This window comes from Phoxinus phoxinus (genome assembly GCF_949152265.1).
Source record: "Phoxinus phoxinus genome assembly, chromosome: 3".
Lineage (NCBI taxonomy): Eukaryota > Metazoa > Chordata > Actinopteri > Cypriniformes > Leuciscidae > Phoxinus > Phoxinus phoxinus.
The window spans coordinates 24,292,731-24,312,143 of NC_136878.1; the positions used below are offsets into that span (position 1 = coordinate 24,292,731).

A 19,413-nucleotide genomic window follows, 5' to 3' on the forward strand; every position below is an offset into this window, starting at 1 on the left:
CATATCACATTAAAAAATCCCAAGTGTCAGTGTGTCCCTCTTTCTTTCCTGCTCCTCCTCCTTTCTTCTTGATCTTTCTTGAGTTTATAAGCTTGGCTAGGAATGCCCAACAGGTGAAATGAGATTTGAGTTCCCAGGAAGCCCTAAGCCACGATACCTTTGTTCATTGTGACATTGAGTCCTATAGCACAATACTATTACACTCTTCTTATTATAGTTTGCTTTGACATAAAAATTACTTTTCAACCTGATATTTTTTGGTCAGACATAGAAGCGCTTAAAGGCTTCCTGGAGAAGACCTGGATAAAATGGTACAAGGTCAGCAAGCTCTTATTATGAGAAGCTGTTCAAAAATGAAATGGAAGGATGGAGATATGAAACAAGAGAGAGGGAGCTGAGGTCGTCGTTCAGAGCTTGTGGAGTGGTAAGCGCTTTAAGGTCAAAAGCCTGTGAAGATTACGTCCTGACTATATCCTTGAGCAGTCCTCCAAAACTGGAGCAGTGCTTTAGACTTTATTCAAATTTAGCCTATACAAACTGATTTATACAAATTAGTTTGAACAAAATATATTGATTTGTAAAATAGAAATGGCCCAAGGCAATAAAACGATTACATTTGAAAATCTAACATTCAGCCATAGAGCTCAGACACATAATAGGCCTAGTGGCTTAGGTTTCTATTTCAAATAAATGCTTTTTTGAATTTTGTATTCATGAACGAATCCTGAAATCTTATAAAATTATTCAAATTATACAGACCCCCAACTTTTGAATGGTGGTGTATGTTTTGGACCATTATTTTCCCTCAAAGTTAAGTAATGGTTTGGTCTGTTTTTGAACGTGTCATGATTCACCTGTCATCTCTGCACTACACTTCCCATCATCCTCCCTCGGTCCCACCTGCGCTCACTGCATAATCACTCACACCTGCCAGCAATCACCCTCATACACACTACAAAAGCCTGAACCACACACATGCACACGTTATCATTGTCTGGCCTCAACTAGGACTTACCCAAGTTGTGTATATTCTTTACCTATGTCTCCCTGAAAGAAGAAACATCTCATGAAATCCGTACTCCGCAATATACTGGCGTTTAGGGTGTGTGGTGCAATGTTCCGTTGCTTCATCAACCTTGTTTTCTGCCTGCAATGTATTTACCATCTGCCTGTTTAAAGGAAGACTGTTTATTGTTACTCACATACTTCTACAAGTCTCCTGACAGAATGTTGCCGCTTGTCACTTGATCCAGTTAAATCTTTCCTTCCCTTTTACTGGCCCCATTAATGGTCCTAACAGAAAGAGGACCTCCATGCGGCCACTGGCAATATTGGCTTAGCTTTGACCACAGCCCTATTAAACACTATGTGGCCGGCTCACATTAATCAGAGTGCTGTTGGAGCACTGGAAACAAAGTTCACCTTTTGACCCAACGTGCTGTGCCGGACAGAGAAAGACAAAGCGCATATATCTTTTGTCTCACTCTCCACCCATTCACATTTTTTACATCATTTTTCAGTACATCAGGACGTGTTACAACACCACAAGTGCCTCACAAGAGGTTGAGGGGACATTCACGCTTTCACTCGGTCATAACTGTTTCCTGCTCCATACTTTTGACTTGTTGCTGGTTGGAACAAGTCTGATCTCACTAGCACTAGGCCTGCTTGTGTGTCTCACGCTAGCTCATGATTGATAGGAGTCCATTTTAAGATAATCAGATTAGTCAGATTGGGTTGTGCTGAGCTTCAACCGGCAAGCCTCTTACCTCCAATCAGAGAGAGAGAGAGAGAGAGATGAGGTGGGGGGATACAGGTAGCCTCATACATTGTCTAAAATAATTATGTCAAAGTTTTAATTATTAGTCAAATGATTATTAGCACATTATCATGGTAAAACTGGTAACGTTTTTTTTATTTATTAATTATTAAAAACTGAAAGTTTATAAATGCTCAAATACAGCAAAAATGGGTCTGTGTATGCAGTATTTGTGTAAAACTGCAGTAATGTTTAAAAAAAATAGCTCACCCAACAATGAAAATCCTGCAATTATTTACTTATCCTCATGTCCTTCGATACCGGTATAAATGTATTTCTTCTGTGGAACAAAAAAGGACTTTTTCCCCCTTTTTTTAATGGCAGAAGGTTATGAAGAATGTGTTTTTACATTGCAATGAGCTGCATTTTAATAGTTTTATTATGTAGCCAAATATGAGAAGTCTGTCTCAAGTTTTTTGTTGCGTCTCGGGCATGGCACTGTGTTCTAAAAACACAGCAATCAAGTTAAACTTTTAAACGCATCTCTAGACCTTGAAGCCTTTTTTCATTCCACAACCCTTCGTCTTGCATTTTTAAACAAAAGCGTGTTCTTTTGTGATTGGCCCCTCAACTGCTTTTCCATACGATTAAAGTGAATGCAGCGACCACGGCTGTCTAGCAAAAGATTTCTAGTGAATAACAACTTAAATTTAATTCTGTTCCTTATATAAAACCACAATAAAAAAAAGTCAAGGACTGACATGTGGATGAGTATATTTGAGTGAATGATGTTGGCTATATCTACATGGCATAGCAAAGCAAGTCATTTCAGAGCTGCTATGCTGATAACTAAGCTTCATTCATGCAGATGTGCAGGATGGATCCTGTTGCAGCCTGTGGTATTCCAGGTGGGCTAAAAAGCCCTGGTCATGTTAACCCATATTGCTGACCCTTCTGAACCTCAACCAACACACCTAAAATGAACTTGTAAACCAGTGAACAGGAGAATGGCAACAATGTAAAAAAATTTAATTCTGCTTCTGTGTTTATAAATTAATCAGATCCCCAAAAACCAAGCAGGCCTGGAGACTGCTCTGGCAACCCTGTTTTTACAAGTATACAAGTTTTTTACAAGTATGTTTTTGTAAGTATCTTAAAAAGCTTTTTAGTAAACTCTAAGGCCTATGTTTAAATTGACTGATAAAATAAGGTCTCTAGACATTTATCTCTCAAAATCAATGTCCTGCAACATACTTGGGTCCCAAAGGCATTTTACGAAGATTCTAATTTTGGTGTAATAACAAAGATTTTGAAATATTTCAAAAATATGTTTATTGATATTAATATGTAGTCAGAATTTCATATTTGAAAAAAAAGATCATCTGAATCACTTCTAAATAATCCAGGGTACATTCATTAAATAGTTTTTTGTTTTGTTTTACCTGTTTCTAAACATGTACAAGAATAGCAAATTTTACAATACATGTTTACAGTATACAGTTTACAGTAGTTTTTCATTAGGTATGATTTCAGCATTGTCATTCATCTTTTTTGTGTTCAAAACTTTCTCGTTACAGTCCCAATACTGTAAGATTCTGCTTGTTGTCCACCACTTTACATGGACTTACATGGACTTCATCAAGAAAGAAGGACAGTCTATGGTTAAGAAGCCCTAAGGCTTCAAAATTTATTTGCCCGAAGCACCTTTGACGCAGGCAGCGGAAGCAGAAGCCTCTACCACAATGAGGGCAGACGATGTTGGGACAGCCTATTCCATTGTGTGTAAGCAGGGCCTTGCAACCTGGACAGGCCCTGAAGTATGGACATCCTCTCGCCGAGCTTTGTGGGTCACTGATTTTTGTGTCGCTGAGGAGGGCAGCACGGAGCGCACAGTTCGGCAGCATGCAGGAGTTGGTGGTCGAAGAGTCTCGTGGCCATTCTCTCTGACATGCCAAGCAGAACTGAAACACGCATCGCTTCGATTTAGAGCAAGACCTGCAGACCGCACGCTGACCATCCAGTTTGCCAATATCAGACTGCTGACAAATGGGACACTGGGAAAGGGGGAAAGAATTTGTGGGATTTGGTCACACAAATAAATAAAGAGCGGCCCTACTTCATAGATTCCATTAACTTGCTATTCTTCAGCTAAACATGTATTTGAGTGAACATTTGCACAATATTTACAACTTCTATAAACGTTTTTTTTTTTAACTTTATAAATTGACATAAATCAAGAGGCAGTTACGATTTTGTCTGAACAAACAGTGTTTGATGAACAAACTATGTAAGGCTCTACACACCAGATGATAAAACCCAATTATATATATATATATATATATATATATATATATATATATACAGTATATAAGTGTACTTAAATGTAACTGAGTTAAAGGAATAAAACTAGTACAAGTATTGTTCTTCAATAGTAGGCCTACTTCAAGTACAATTACCTTAAAAAATGCTCTAGCCTAATCAAGTATGGGAGTGCAATGACTCATGTACTTTACAACCCAAATCTGAAGCATTGACCCTGACATAGTTACATCATAAGCTTATTCATTCAACTACAGAATCAAAACTGCAAAAAAAAAAATGCATTAGGGCTAATCTTACTAGTTGCCTTAGGATTACATTTTCACAATTTTCACATCTAAAATAGAACTAAAATGATAGCTATAGCTCAATGACCCTAAAAGTTTTAACCCAGGAAGGCTCTTATCAATGGAAAACTGCGTCACAGTTAATCAGACCCCTTGACATAGTGTGCTAAATGAAGTCTAAGAGCTTAATTCCCCTCCTATACTACTCTGTCAGAACAAGTGCCTAAAAATAGCATGTACAAAATGTCTGACGTCATGATGGATATCAGAGCTCTCGCACGGTCAATCTACCTTTGGACTGTTCATGGCTCAAATCCTCCTGGACCACATTCACAGATGACAAACCTGAGTGAGAGAGAGAGAGTAGACAAGGGTCAACGGATTGGAAAAGGTAAGGTATTGAGAACTGTGCTAGCAGGGAAACTGAGGACACTGACACACAGACATTAGGGGAGATTGGGGTAAGATGAGCCATTTTTTTTACTTATGTGGTCCTTAAGAAAAGAGATAATTAGGCAGGAGTACAATGAAAGTTGTAATAAATGTTTCCTATCATTTTAAATGATCAGAATACATCTATGACAGAGGGTTCTAAAAATATGGCTTTTTATTAAAAAAGTGTGGCTCAATTTACCCCATAGTAGGGGTAAGTTGATCCGAGTCAGTGGGTAAGTTGCACCATTTGGGTGTAAACTGACCAACTGAATTTGAATCAAACCCATGTGAAATTTTATGTGAGAAGATCATTTATCTCTTTTTAGAGAAAAAATAAGAGAAAGAGAAATAGAAGATCTATTTATCTCATTTAAAACTAATTTAATAACCAAATTTCCTGTTATAAATAGTCATATTTATTTTCTTTAAGCTAACTAACTTAAACCAACCAAATGAAGTTAAAATTTCAATATCTTGTTGAAGTTGAAGACCGAAGTTCTAACCTTCCCAAAAACAGACTAAACAGAGAGTTTGTTGAGTAGAATTAAATAAAAAACGTAATTAGAAGGAATGAATAAATGGCGCTGAAACTAATAAACATTTTAGTCAAAAGGTTCTTGGCGTAGTTTTTCCTGCAATGTCGAACATGTTAGGCCATTAGGGACTACAGGTGGAAAGCCTCTTTTGGTTCTTATCAGAGAAGTTTATTTGATTGTTCCCAACAAATAAACTCAAAATAAAAAAATAAAAAAATAACCTGAGCTAGTTGTGTAATATCACATTGCAATTGTTCCAGTTTATACTTCAAATATTTAACTTAACTATACAGTGCCCTATGGTGGGGTAAGTTAAAACGCTAGCTCAATTTAACCCACAGCAGTTGGCTCACTTTGCCCCATAGCTGCCATTTTGGACAACTAGCTTGCTTACCAATTCAGGCTAATATTTAGCAAAATATTTTTAGACGTGAACAAATTTGCTTTGATACAGCCATTACATCTGCTATGCTAAAATTTTACTTTGACAAGCCAAAAACTGTTTTTAAAGTAAATGGGTGCCTTCCACTCCTCCTGTGTGTCACAGTCTGACAGAAATCATGAGTGGTTCCAAAATATGTGGACTAATGACAATAAAACCAAGATAAAGGGGGTGGGTAAACAACACCCCCCCCCCCCCCCCCCCCCCCCCACACACACACACACACACACACACCCAACCACGAATGATCCACCACATGAAAATGTACTAAGAACACCAGAATAACATCTAAGGTGTCAAATAACAGGTAGGCTACTTTAAACATACTTTTTTTGCCAAGTGTAAACACGAAAAGACTGAATTCTATTCAGTGACTCTTGCAATAGGATGCAAGCCTATAAAAAGAGCAAACAACTAGAAGTAAAATAAAATCAGTACGTACCGGTGACTCAGAGTGTTCTGTCCACTTCTTTGTGCGTAGAGGCACAAAACGTTTCTGTTTATTTCCTTAAACTGAAGGGGAATACCAACAGACCTGCTTCTTTCACTTTCAGTTTTTACAGAGAATAAAATAGAATCATCAGATACCATATTGACAGTCTTCAAAAAAATGACTTTCATCTGAGAAAGGTATAAGCCTGTGTGTCGTTGTTTGGCTGTTTGTTTGTTTTTCTTAAAAAATACTATTAATTTAAAAGATGCCAGCAGATGTTTCGTGATATGGGTTTATACAGCGACAGCTGCTGACCAGTGATGGACATTTCTGGCTCTGTCCCTTTATATTTTGGCTCTGATCACTCATCAATCCTGTTATTATGAATCTGTTTTACTGCATCCTAATCCTCTTTACCATAATCTAAATATGGTCTGTGGTACTTTTCCATTCTCGAAAAATGTCAAGATTAACTGGAGCTTTTACAACAAATCTGCAAGATGCTCTTGTTGACTATTCAAATAATGAAATGAAAATACATGCAGAAGTTTACAGAAATTACACAAATTTAATATGAATCCTTCAGTTCCAAAAAGTTTCTCTTCATTCTCTCAAACAATTACTTGAATCATCATTATAATTTGATTTATTTCTGCGCCTCTGGCTTGCAAAGAAAAGAGATAAACAGAACTTTTTGGAGTAAAAATGTATTCTCTTTGGAAATTAAAATACAGTATTCTCGCTTTTCCTTTCTCATTATTAAATCAATCAAATTTAAATAAATGTCATTTTTAGTAGTTTATCCTCAGAGTTATTCCGTTAATCCACTACAGTTCTAGATGTTGAAGGATCTCAGTGTTATCCACTATCACACAGGGCTCTGGATCTTCTTCATCATCATCATCATCATCATAGTCTTCATTGTCATAGCATTCTGGGCGCAGGCAGCGAAAGCAGAACTCCTCGTTGCAGTGTGGACACATTATGTTAGGGCACCCCTCACCGTTGTGTGTTAGTAGGGCATGACATCCAGGACAGGCCCTGAGGTACAGGCATCCTTTCACCGAGCTTTCCGGTTCACTGATCAGTTTCACGCTTAGGAGGGCAGCACGGAGCGCACAGTTCGGCAGCATGCAGGAGTTGGTGGTCGAATCGTTGCGAGGCCATTCCCTCTGACATGCCCAGCAGAACTGAAACACGCACCGCTTCACTTTAGAACAAGACCTGTAGGCCGCACGCTGACCATCCAGCTTGCTAATATCAGACTGCTGACAATGGGGACACTAAAAAGTCAGACAAACAGGATACATCATTATGTCAGTATTAGTTGGCAACAATGACTTTGGTCACTATGAGCCAACCACTAAAAAAGTATGTTCTATATAGAATGAATGGGACTTATATGAATATAATTCAGACAAAGTACATTCAACATGTTGTCATTATCATGTGACCTACCAGCGTCAGTTGTGTTGCTTCACTACCTTTCACAACTCCTCTCTCAAGGGCTCATGGGATAGTAAAGTGTCCATCATACGCACACTTCAGCATCTTGCCTGAAGCAGTAGGTCTTCCGGATACTTTTTGCTTACTCTTTTATGAGTACTATGAATTCAGACATGATTCTTGTCACATACTGTTTTTTGCCAACTATATAGTAGGGAAGTATGTGATTTTGGATGCAGCCATTCTGAAGTGCGTTATAAGAACACTTTACTATAGGATTTGTAATTGGAAGGGAAGCAACACAGCTGACTCCTTTGGTCACATGACGGTGACAACATGGCAGATGTAGTACAACCGAATTTCATTCATACTACTACATACATTCATACTATATAGAACATACTTTTTAATGGTTGCGAAGCAAGTTTAAAACCAAATGTAGTACCTTCTATACAGTATGTGGTTTCGAACACAGCCACTGTCCTTATGATTGAGTCATTGAATTATTCACTCAACTGGTTCTATCAAAAACACTGAATCATTTGGTAACAGGGCAACTTTGTGTTGGTTGGAGATGCAATTGCGCTGGCTTCGTTGGAACTATTTTTGTTGGTGGAGCAAAAAAAAAAGGCAAATTTGTGTCTAAAAGTTATTTATTATAATATCTATTATTGAAGTGTTATATAAAATTCACTGTATAACTGCATAACTTGACTAACAACATATTGCATTACAGCTTTTTTTAGAAAAAAAATGTTTTACACTCAGTGCAGATCCCTTGAGTTCACTCAATTAAAATTTCCTTCGAGGATTATGTTATAATGAGGGCAGATTGTACAAATTCATGAAAATTAAATGAAAATAAAAGAGTTACCTTTGGACTGTTCATGGTTTAAAATGTCTTGTTCCACATCCACAGAAATACTTGAGAAACCTGTGAACAATACAGAGAACTGACTGTTCACAATGATAACAGAAGAAAATGAAGTAACAAGAAACAAAAACATTAAAAAGCAAACAAATACCTTCTTCACTGGCAGACCATAAACACGTCTGTGCCTGAACCGGTATGTTCCTGCTTATAATCACAGCTTGAATGAAGGGGAATACCAAAGAACCACATAACTTTCACTTTGTCTTTACTCACTGATGTCAAGCACAACCTTATATGACCTTTTCCCACTGCTTCTCATGTGATTATATGACAGGGTGGGATCATTTTAACTGACATTAACAGTGAGTGCAATATTTATTGTCTGTTCAGGTTCAGGTTACAAACTGTCATTTATGGGACAGAATGGTATTCACCGATAAAATAAAAAAAAGTGTTATCATCTGCATTTAGTAATAATAAAGTTTTAGTTAGGTAATTGTTTCTTAGTCACAAATATTTTAATATTAATATTCCCATCTTAAAAATAATTAATATTATAATTTGTATATTAGCCTACAGCAGTGTATTTAAAAAAGAATTACAGTAAAATAATTTGTATTAGATACTTTGCCTACTTGTATTGGTCAGGTTTTGATGGTCTGTAATCCTACAGTTCTGACAGTAGGTAGCCTATTTTATACTTTGCAATTGCAAGATGATCATTTTTATATAGCTACATTTCATCTTTGCGATCACAAACAATTTTTTAACCATAAAAAAAACATTTTAAGTATTTTTTTAAACAACTAATTTATGTATTTAACTAAATAACTTACATTTAATACATTGTAACTATTTAAAATATCTTAGAATTAACTGGAGCATAAGACGGCTAAGAAACAAGTCGATATCGCCATCTTGTGTTTAAATAAACAAACGAACGATTCGAGCTGGTTCTGAACTTCTGACAGGACATATTTATGCTTATTTGTAGCCTACTTCTGATAAATTCATGACAGGAAGGTTTAACAACTAACAATATATAAACATAAACTGTAGGCTACAAAAGGTTCGAAGTGCGTTAACTTTGTCAGTAGCTATAGCTACATTAATATATTTAATTTGAGAGGTAAAACTAATTGCAATAGCGTTCTCAGTAGCCTATGCTACTGTGGCACAACACCGCTCTAAAAGTTTTGAATACCGTAGCCTAATTAAGATTTTAAAAACAGTGATATATTTTAAAATGCTATTTATTTATGTGATGGCAAAGATGAACTATACCCACCTCAAAAAACGCATTAACAGTTAGTAATTCGACAAAAATTGGCGGCGGCCTACTAACTATTTTCCACATTTTACATTTAAACAACACTTAACACAATAGTGCATTATACGTCACTCAGGGTGAATTCCCGTCTTGTCAATGTTTACAAATTATCAGGAAATTACAGCATTCTGGCGAGGCACTGTTGAAGTTTATAGCGTTTGTTTGTGATTATGAGTGTCAATCAGGGATAATCCTAAAATAGTCCATATAGATAGCAAAATTTGTCTGGCCCTCTGGGCCTCATCCTTGCTTCAATTCTGGCCCAGTTCTGGCTGGGTCCTAGGCCCAAAACTGGCCCAACACCCTGAAAACGGACTCAAACATCTTCCTCTGGCCCAGATGCAGTCCACTGTAAAACGACGTCTATTTATTGATATGGCCCAGGTCTGGCCCATGCACTGTAAGATTAACAAATACACTTTAATATAAACATGTATTAACAATGAACAAAATACACTATATTAACATTTATTAACAATACAATTTTTAAACCACAAAATAACAAGTAAATTATATTTACTGTATTAAAAGAAAAACATAATTCTCTTTCCCACACAAACTCTCTTTAACACTAAATAAATTCCTTTTGCAAATCACCAAGTCACCATTAAATATATATCGCTATACAGTAATGACTGTTTCAAAGCAGCTTTACATGGATAAACAGGAAAATTATCAATGATGCAAACAGAGTTCAATTTGGCTGTAAAGCTGCTCTAAAAAGAACATAGTGTCATTGTTCAGCTGAATTCAGTTCAGTGTTGATTCAGTTCATTTCAATAACTGTATAAAGTATATTAATTATAAAAAGAGTCCATTTTCATTATTAAGTAGCTCTGCAGAAAACAGTGATGTCATCGTCCAGCTCAGTTCAGTTCTCATATAATGGTGTCGATGCAGGCAGATCAATAATATTAAGAATAATAAGTGTCCCCAACTAAGCAAGCCAGAGGCGACAGTGGCAAGAACCCAAACTCCATCAGTGACAAAATGAAGAAAGAAAACCAGGCTCAGTCGGGTCAACAGTTCTCCTCTGGCCAAACAACAAACATGGTGTGTGTTAGGATTCAGGCTGCTTCACAAGTCAGATTGTGGATTGATATCATTCAGAGTATTTCATTCAGCTCCTTTTGCTTGAATAATGGAAGAGATTACATTAAGGTAAAAGAGTAGCAAAACTCAAGCCCATGTAGATGTGAATTTGAGAACTTGTACAATAAATATTTGTACTTGTAATACAATTAATTCACACTCACAGCTCCCATGTGAAAACCTCCAATGTGTAAACCTCAATTAGGCATTTGCAACTTCTCAAATCTGCCATTGCAATTTTTTTAATTGCCCTGCCTTTCTGTCTCACCACCACTCAGTTTGCAAGTGCACAAGTTAGTTACGCATCTAATATATCACGAAAATAGTTGCAAAGTCAATGCTTGAAGATTTGAAATAACATTTGAGAAGTTGCAAATGTGAATGAAAGAATACAAGTTTGTGTATGTCATTGTGTATTTCTGTGAATGGCATTTTACACATGTGTGAACTACTTGTCTGCAGCTTCAAATTCAGAATACAGGTTTGTGACTATTGTCTGCGAGTGAAAATCTCAACATTCAACAGGTTTTCAAGTACACATATTTATTGTACAAGTTCTTCATTTCACATCGTTGAAGCTGGCCGTTGGGTCTGTGGAGGACTAGTCTGGTTCTCCTGGATCTGATCCGATGACTGTGCCGTGGACTTTTGTGTCAACGGGGTCTTCACAGACGTTTGTTTCTAGGTCTCGTCTAGTTGTGATGTTCTCGTCTGGCATTCAGGGCTGTTGTGGTCATCTGGGTGCAGGTCCACCATCTGGTCTGGATGCGGACTAGATCCGGCTGACTAGCCTAACCTTGGGATAAGAATGAGACAGAGAGACTAACATAAGAGAGGTATGGTCAAAATCTCACCTTTAGTAAGTCAGTCTGATCACTAGGGAATTACTACAACCTTTGAAAAAAACACTTTAAGTGAATTACAGTAATATTTTTAGTGTCAATATTCGTGTACTGTACGTACAGTAAGGGATCCGTCTGGTCACTAGGGAATTACTACAACCTTTAAAACATGAAAACAACACTATAGGTGAATAACAGTAATATTTTCATATTAATATTTGTATACATACATTAAGGGAGGTATTGTTGAAATGTCACCTGTAGTAAGTCAGTCTGGTCACCAGGGAATTACTACAACCTTTGAAACATGAAAAAAAACTTTAGGTGAATTACAGTAATATTTTCATATTAATATTTGTACATACAGTAAGGGAGGTATTGTTAAAATTTCACCTGTAGTAAGTCAGTCTGGTCACCAGGGAATTACTACAACCTTTGAAACATGAAAAAAAAAAAATATAGCCTAGGTGATTTACAGTAATATTTTAGTGTCAATATCTGTGTAGCCTACGGTACATACAGTAAGGGAGGTATTGTTAAAATTTCACCTGTAGTAAGTCAGTCAGGTCTCTAGGAACGTACTACAACCTTTGAAACATGAAAAACCATTAATTATTGGACTTCGGTTTTCACTGTGGGCTGAATTTGCAGACGGTCCCTAACGCAGCCTATGTGAATATGCAGCAAATATCGAACCTAAAACTAACTTTACCCCGCTACCTGAGGTTCCAATCTATTGACATAATGCATCGCTGTCTTATACTGGCGACCAATGACGGCCAGACCTCAAGCGCAATGGGAGGAGCACGCATATGTACGGATGGGCGTGTGTGTGGTGTTGAGTTTCCCTCCAAACCTAAACTCTGGACCATATCATAAGGTGGTCATTTTAGTGTATAAGTGTGACACAAACGCGTACTTGTAAAGAAGTAAGATGGGAGACATTTCAGAGTGCAGCCGTTCTTCAATGGTGCTGTGTTGCATTGGTTTCGTTACGGTTGTATATTTCTTGCTGAGGTGGTCATGGTTGTGTTGGCACGGATTCAAGGCATATATGATCTCTGAGATCTGGCAAACGGACTTGAAGACATATGGCCATTGGGCTGGTAAGTCGTTCCTCACAGCTGCAGAGTGGGTTCTTTTCTCGTCCTGTAATGATACAATTATACGTTGTTTCGTTGATGCAATAGTGGAAGGAATAATTAAGACCAATAATAATAGCCATGTCTGTCTTCCCGCTTATTCTTTCACTGTAAATGTCTTTGGCAAGCCGTTGTAACATTTATTCTCTTCACCAAATATATTTTTGCGTTATGAATGCTTTTTATTTTTAGTCACAATAGCTACAAGCAACTATACCAATGTTTATTACAAATGTCACATTTTGCAATTTATTTCTGCGTGATTATATGCATGTCAGTTGCTATGAATATCTGGCCAACTGAATTGGTCACTATTCAATTCACTACTTTTGAAATAAGTATAGTATCTAATAAATAGTTAATAGTAAAACTGGAAAATATATGAATCACTATGATATTACATACTAATAATTTAAACGTAGCCTACTACTTAGTTTTAAGGAAAACATGTTCAAATGGATTGCCATGAAAGTCTGATCATGAAGAATTCACCACAGCATTTGTGAAGTTTTTTAACTAAATTTGTGACATTTTTGAACATAAAAACTGGCACTCTGGTGTTCTTAAATGATTCATTGTCTTATATGAGCTGCCTAAACTAATTTACTCATGTAAATGTAAAGTTGTCTGCTGTACTGTTTTATACCAGGGATTTTTTTAGGGATTTTAGAGACCATGCAGGAAAGATAATATGGAGTAAATCAACGTATCAGGTTTTGCCACCCGTCTGTGTTAGTTAGACTAAAAAACTGATTACCTAAAAAAAAATCTGTTACCAGCATGACCATTTGTGCTGGTCCATGCTGGTTTGTACCGCTCAGCACATGTTTTCTGCTGGTTCAGCTGGTGGACCATGCTTTTACCAGCAAAACCCTTCTGATTTGCTGGTGAACCATAGGGAGTCTGGCAGGCAAGTGAGGCAGCAGGATATTGCTGGAGCAGGACAGATGTTTGCGGTTAAACAGCACAAAGGGGCGTCACACCAACATCTAGTGTCAAAAACGCAACATGTGCTTGTGACCTGCTTTGCTATGTTTTTCTGCAGGGGTGTACTTTTGCATTGGTTGAACAGTACAGTACTCGTTCTGCTAAGGGCATCAGCACAGCCGGAAACTCAGCATTGTTGCCTTGTCAGACTTTTTCTTATTTACTTCAAATTTGTCCAGGCATAATCAAACACCTTTAAACATCAGATTCTATTGAAAGAAAAGTATAGTGGTTAAAGGTGGGTTATCTAATGATAACTGACAGTATAAGACAAAAGAGGAAATAGTGCTGATATTTGATATTGACAAATTTCACACAACTTTCCCCTGTCTATCACAGTTATAACTGGAGCGACATCAGGGATTGGTCGAGCATATGCTGAAGAGGTCAGTAAATTACAGTTTTTTGAAAACATTAATTACATGGGAGTGTAATAGCACCTGTTTTTATACTAAAACGTTCACTAAAGATGTTTAAAGTTTGTAATTAACTATTAATCTGAGATGCATAGTTAGGGTTCCTTAAAGCTACATGCAATATTTGACTGCGTATGGTGACTTAAAACACCCTTAGCCATCACTTAAAGTCAAGTTTGCTCTATAATTGTCATTAAAATGCAATTTTAGTGCAGTGTTTGACTTTATATAGGCAAATTGCCATAACAAACTCGTCTTGAAGTCTGATATAGTAGTAATTTCCGTATCCTAGTATTTCCACTAGTAATTTCCGTTTTCCAAAACCGCATGGATGTGGTCAAGTATTTTAACAGATTAAAATCCGTCCCTCTCTTGGCTGTGACAGTGTGTTGTTCTTGTCCTCAGTCAAGGAAGAGGAAAGTAGCCTGATTAATGAGATGATGTCCGTCATACAATGTGTTTGCACTCTTCCATATCTTATCAAAACTGTGGTAACTTCCACAATGGCTTTCATTCACCTCTACCTCTATATACATGCACATACAGGTTTCTTTTATGTATTTGTATCTTAGCTTGCCAAACGGGGATTAAACATTGTTCTGATCAGTCGCTCGGAAGAAAAGCTTCGCACCGTTGCCAAAGAAATAGGTGAGTTACAAAGTGGAAGTGAAGAGAGAAAAAAAAAGCTTCTCAAAGAAGTGAAATCTGTCATCAGAACAGATAAATATTAAACCACATTTCCACAGGTTGAAAATTGAGTCATGAACCATATTTTAATATATACTGCCAAAACGATGGTCTGATATTCAGCTCAATTGTAATCCATATTTAATCCAGACTAGTTTTCTGTGGGAAAAACGGTGTGTTATTTTTAAAGTGTAAAAGGAGCATAAATCAGCTTTGTACGCATAAATCAGCTTTGTACTGTTTGTTTGTTCCAGAATCTCAGTACAATCGACAGACACGTGTGATTCAGACAGACTTTACAGAAGGCCATTCCATCTACCCAGTTATCGCACAACAGCTAGCGGGGCTGGAGATTGGAATTCTGGGTAAGATAATGATCAAGAATGATTTATACAATGCAGTGAGGATGGTGTAAAAAAATTAACAGAATTTTGACAAGCCATATAGCTTAAATGTTTTTCATTTCTGGATCCAAAAACTTTATAATTTAGTTTTACATGACCATTTTTTAAAATAATCGTTTTGCTACTGTATCTTCTTCTACATAAAATACATTTGTGAAGACTACAAATCTAAAATGCTAAATGTGGGCTATAAGGCACTGAGGTTTTATATAATAAAAAATATATAACTTATGTAACTAGCTGGGGCAAATACCAAATAGGTGTAAATATTAGCAGTAATGTAATAATGTATTTATCTCTGTAAAGTCACAGATACTGTTTTCCCCCCAGCTTATTTTCTTTGATGTAATGTCCATTTTTCTTAGCAGAAGCTCCATGCTATCAACAAGTAGGATATTCAAATACAAATCAATAAATAGTTGAAGATGGGTGTAAATATTATTGATTTCTTCTCTTCTCCCTATAGTGAACAATGTAGGTATGAACTATATTGGGGTTCTGGCAAATTTTCTGGATGTTCCTGATCCAGACCAGGTCTGAAACACCTTTCCTACTCCACACAGCTTGACTTTCTTGTAATCTGAATCCATTTAATGAGAGAGTCTACAATATAAAGTACTTTCTTCTTTTTACAGAGAATCACACATGTGATAAACTGTAACATGCTGTCTGTCACTCAGGTAAGAATATCTGTATGTGAACCTGTTTACACATGGTCTGTCATAAAATATATAATATCATATCCTTTTGACATAGTACTAGCATACATAGGTCATTCTAAAAAATGGGCGCCATTTTGTGTCCTACACAGGCACGTTAAAAAAATACTTGGCTATAGATGGATATAACAATGGATTTACCGTTATATAGATATAATCCAGTATTGTCTTTACTGTCACTTTTAATAAATTTAATGCATTCTTGCTGAATAAAACAATTTCTTTAAAAAAATCTTACTGACTCCAAATGCTTGAAAGGCTGTGTACGTGTATTTATACATTTCAAATAGTTTGGGAAGATCAGTAAGATTAATTTTTCTTACATAAATTAATAGTTTTATTCAGCAAGGATGCATTAAATCGGTAAAAAATGACAGTAAAAACAATTATAATGCTACAAAATATTTCTATTTCAAATAAATGCTGTTCTTTTGAACTTTCTATTCAACAAATAATCCTGAAAATAAAAAGATGAATCATGGTTTCCACAAAAATATGAATCATCATAACTATTTTTTAACATTGATAATAATAATAAATGTTTTTAAGCATCAAATCAGCATATTAGAGTGATTTCTGAAGGATGATGTGACTCTGAAGACTGGAGCAATGATGCTGAAAATTCATGCCATCACAGGAATACATTATAATTTAAAATGTTTTAACTGTATATTGGTTTAATAGAAAGGCCCTCATAACATATCTTTGTATATAAATTGTTACATTGATCTGTGATCCTGATAATAATGTTGTTGTTTTGTAGATGTGCAGACTCATTTTGCCAGGCATGGTTGAAAGGTAAACACGCAGCCAGCTCTGATCTTTTCTGTTCAATTCTGAAAACTGTGTTCATGCTTTAACTGAGGGCTTGTGTTTACTCTCAGGGGAAAAGGCCTCATTATAAACATATCATCAGAGGCAGCCTCTCAGCCTCAGCCAATGGTGTCAGTGTATTCTGCCACTAAGGTACAACGTTGTTACACACAAACTAATTTGACATGCTTATATTAGAATAAAAAAAACAACCTTGCACAGACAAAAACACTAAAGTGACTAAAGCGTGTCTTGCTCTTCTCTTACACCCAGATATTTGTTACATATTTCTCTCTCAGTCTGCATGCAGAATACAGGTCAAGAGGAATCACGGTTCAAGTAAGTCCAGTACTAGTAAACATCTTGTATAAACATTGTTTGCCAAACATTGATGTTATTTCTCTTCCTTTGTCCAGTGTGTAGCCCCGTTTATGGTCTCCACAAATATGACTCATAACGTGCCGGTGAATCCACTGATAAAAAGTGCTGCTTCTTTTGCTAGAGATGCTCTGAACACTGTAGGTTACACAACGTACACAAGTGGATGTTTAACTCATGCACTGCAGGTAAACACCACACACAAATCAGTTTGTACAGTGTGGGAATACAGCTTTTTTTTTTACTAATTTTCTATCCTCCTCAATACACAGTGTGTATATAAAGATATAGGGTTGTGTGATAATGTATCATTTTATTTTTTTATTTTTTTAGAAATCTGAATATGTTAAAGAAAGATAACTTACCACCCTTTGTTGTTTCAGCACATTGCTCTGTCCATTTTTTTCCCGGGCTGGTTGCGTCTCACGTCCTTTTGTGTAAAACTCATGGCAAAATTCGCTCGTACCATTGAACCGAAATTAAAGGAGAGGATGGCGCAGACAAACAACAAACAGGACTGACACAAACCCGTGGACCACAGAGATGTACATAACACACAAACATATGCCTAATGATATTAATAAGAACTATACACACAAACTGTTTCTACTGAAGTGATACGTAATCAGATACATTGGAACATTAGTGACAAATACACCCACGTATACATTTTCTGTTAAGTTGGCCGATCTAAGGTCTATGTACAGTTCATATGAGTGTATTTGTATAGGAATCAGATTCTGCAGAATCAAACTATGGACCCTTTTCACAGAGTTCAATGACATTTACACTGAGCTGGGTAATTTAAACAAACAAAAAAAAGAGGTCACGTATGCTTACTAAGGCTGATTATTTGATAAAAAATACAGTAAAATTTTGAAAAATTACAATTTAATATAACTTTTCTATTTGAAAATATGAAACATTTGAAAAAAAAAAAAGAAAGAATTTATTCTGCAAAGTTGAATTTTCAGCATAATTACTCAGTCATTATTACAGTCACATGATCCTTCAGTAATCATTCTGGGTTCCAGAAGTAAAAACTCTGGTTTTTGAACCAAAGAATGATAACTTGTACACCTTTAAAGACAGACATACTGTGAGCTACGAGGTTGTATATTAGGTTGTAAATAATCATGTTTAACAGCGGAATTCCTGGCGAAAAATTACATTAGCCATGATGCTGTACAGAAAATAACACCAATCAGAGATGAACAAAGCAAAATGCTCCAAAATAGCTCTCTAGCTCCGCCCACTCCCATGAAGCACTGCAAATGACGTAATCGAGTCCATCTCCCTATGCTCTCAAAATACTCAAATTTGTATATATATGCATATTTTGCAATAAACTTGAAATATATTTTTATACATATAATCAAAATCAAAGTTTTACATTTCTCCATTGTTTTTAATTCAGTTATGCTGTTCGCAATGCTTCATGGGATTGTAGTTCTTTACCCTCACTAAAAGCATTAAGTACACCGTCTTGTACAGTACCTTTGTCTTTTTGTCTTTTTTGCTTCAAATCAAAATATGTAGATTCACCCCATAGCTGATTGGCTTGGTTCGTGGCTTATAACTATTTTAAAATTTTTAATTGTAAAAGTTTTTTATTTTATTTTTATAAATAGCTTGCTGTTGTTGTTTCTTTTTCTGTGTTCTAAATTTGGGAATTTGAAAAAGAGCCATAGGACAGGAACACATTAACTACTTTATACTGCAGACTATTTAAATACATCATGTATTAATTGCTTTTCCATAATGTGACATGAACAACACTCAAGGGTGGAGTAGAATTATAATTTCAGCATAAAGAAAGAGTCAATGAAGGAAACAGATGACTCAATTGTTTTGTTTAATCATTTAGTCTTCAGTTTACAAACTCTACATTCAGTCATATGATTAAGCTGTTGCATATACAGTGCTAGTGCTGTGTAATTGCAGTACATCCTAACTGAACTTCCTGTTGAGCTAAATTGTCAACCAAAGATCATGATTGTATACTGTGATTGTATGAATGTATTTTTGAAAGTATATTAATGTTAATGATGTGCCTTAATTTCTGATTTCTA

General features: G+C 36.1%; 3 protein-coding genes across 3 annotated transcripts; 1 reads left to right on the forward strand and 2 right to left on the reverse strand.

Moving 5' to 3' along the window:
• Positions 1-3,079: 3,079 nt before the first annotated feature.
• On the reverse strand, positions 3,080-6,311 carry LOC306995557 (uncharacterized protein). Its single transcript, XM_079607273.1, has 3 exons — positions 6,221-6,311; positions 4,657-4,710; positions 3,080-3,813 (listed from the first exon to the last, which is right to left on the reverse strand). Exons 2-3 carry the CDS (start codon positions 4,669-4,671, stop codon positions 3,331-3,333), a joined length of 498 nt encoding a protein of 165 aa, XP_079463399.1. The 5' UTR covers positions 4,672-4,710; positions 6,221-6,311; the 3' UTR covers positions 3,080-3,330.
• On the reverse strand, positions 6,246-8,790 carry LOC306995558 (E3 ubiquitin-protein ligase RNF144A-like). The gene is made up of 3 exons (XM_079607274.1): positions 8,683-8,790; positions 8,532-8,591; positions 6,246-7,494 (listed from the first exon to the last, which is right to left on the reverse strand). The coding sequence occupies exons 2-3, from the start codon at positions 8,544-8,546 to the stop codon at positions 7,039-7,041; spliced, it is 471 nt and encodes a 156-aa protein (XP_079463400.1). The 5' UTR covers positions 8,547-8,591; positions 8,683-8,790; the 3' UTR covers positions 6,246-7,038.
• Positions 8,791-12,426: 3,636 nt separating this feature from the next.
• Positions 12,427-19,191, forward strand: hsd20b2 (hydroxysteroid (20-beta) dehydrogenase 2). The gene is made up of 11 exons (XM_079607272.1): positions 12,427-12,901; positions 14,264-14,310; positions 14,913-14,988; positions 15,282-15,392; positions 15,898-15,965; positions 16,067-16,111; positions 16,914-16,948; positions 17,035-17,116; positions 17,237-17,302; positions 17,380-17,529; positions 17,725-19,191. Exons 1-11 carry the CDS (start codon positions 12,730-12,732, stop codon positions 17,860-17,862), a joined length of 990 nt encoding a protein of 329 aa, XP_079463398.1. The 5' UTR covers positions 12,427-12,729; the 3' UTR covers positions 17,863-19,191.
• Positions 19,192-19,413: the final 222 nt, after the last annotated feature.

Excerpts from the sequence above, each read along its gene's own strand:
- hsd20b2 (XM_079607272.1), top strand. The coding sequence starts at position 12,730 with ATGGGAGACATTTCAGAGTGCAGCCGTTCTTCAATGGTGCTGTGTTGC. Across the intron at positions 12,902-14,263 it reads GACATATGGCCATTGGGCTG|TTATAACTGGAGCGACATCA; the intron begins GTAAGTCGTTCC and ends TGTCTATCACAG. Across the intron at positions 17,117-17,236 it reads CAGTGTATTCTGCCACTAAG|ATATTTGTTACATATTTCTC; the intron begins GTACAACGTTGT and ends TCTTACACCCAG.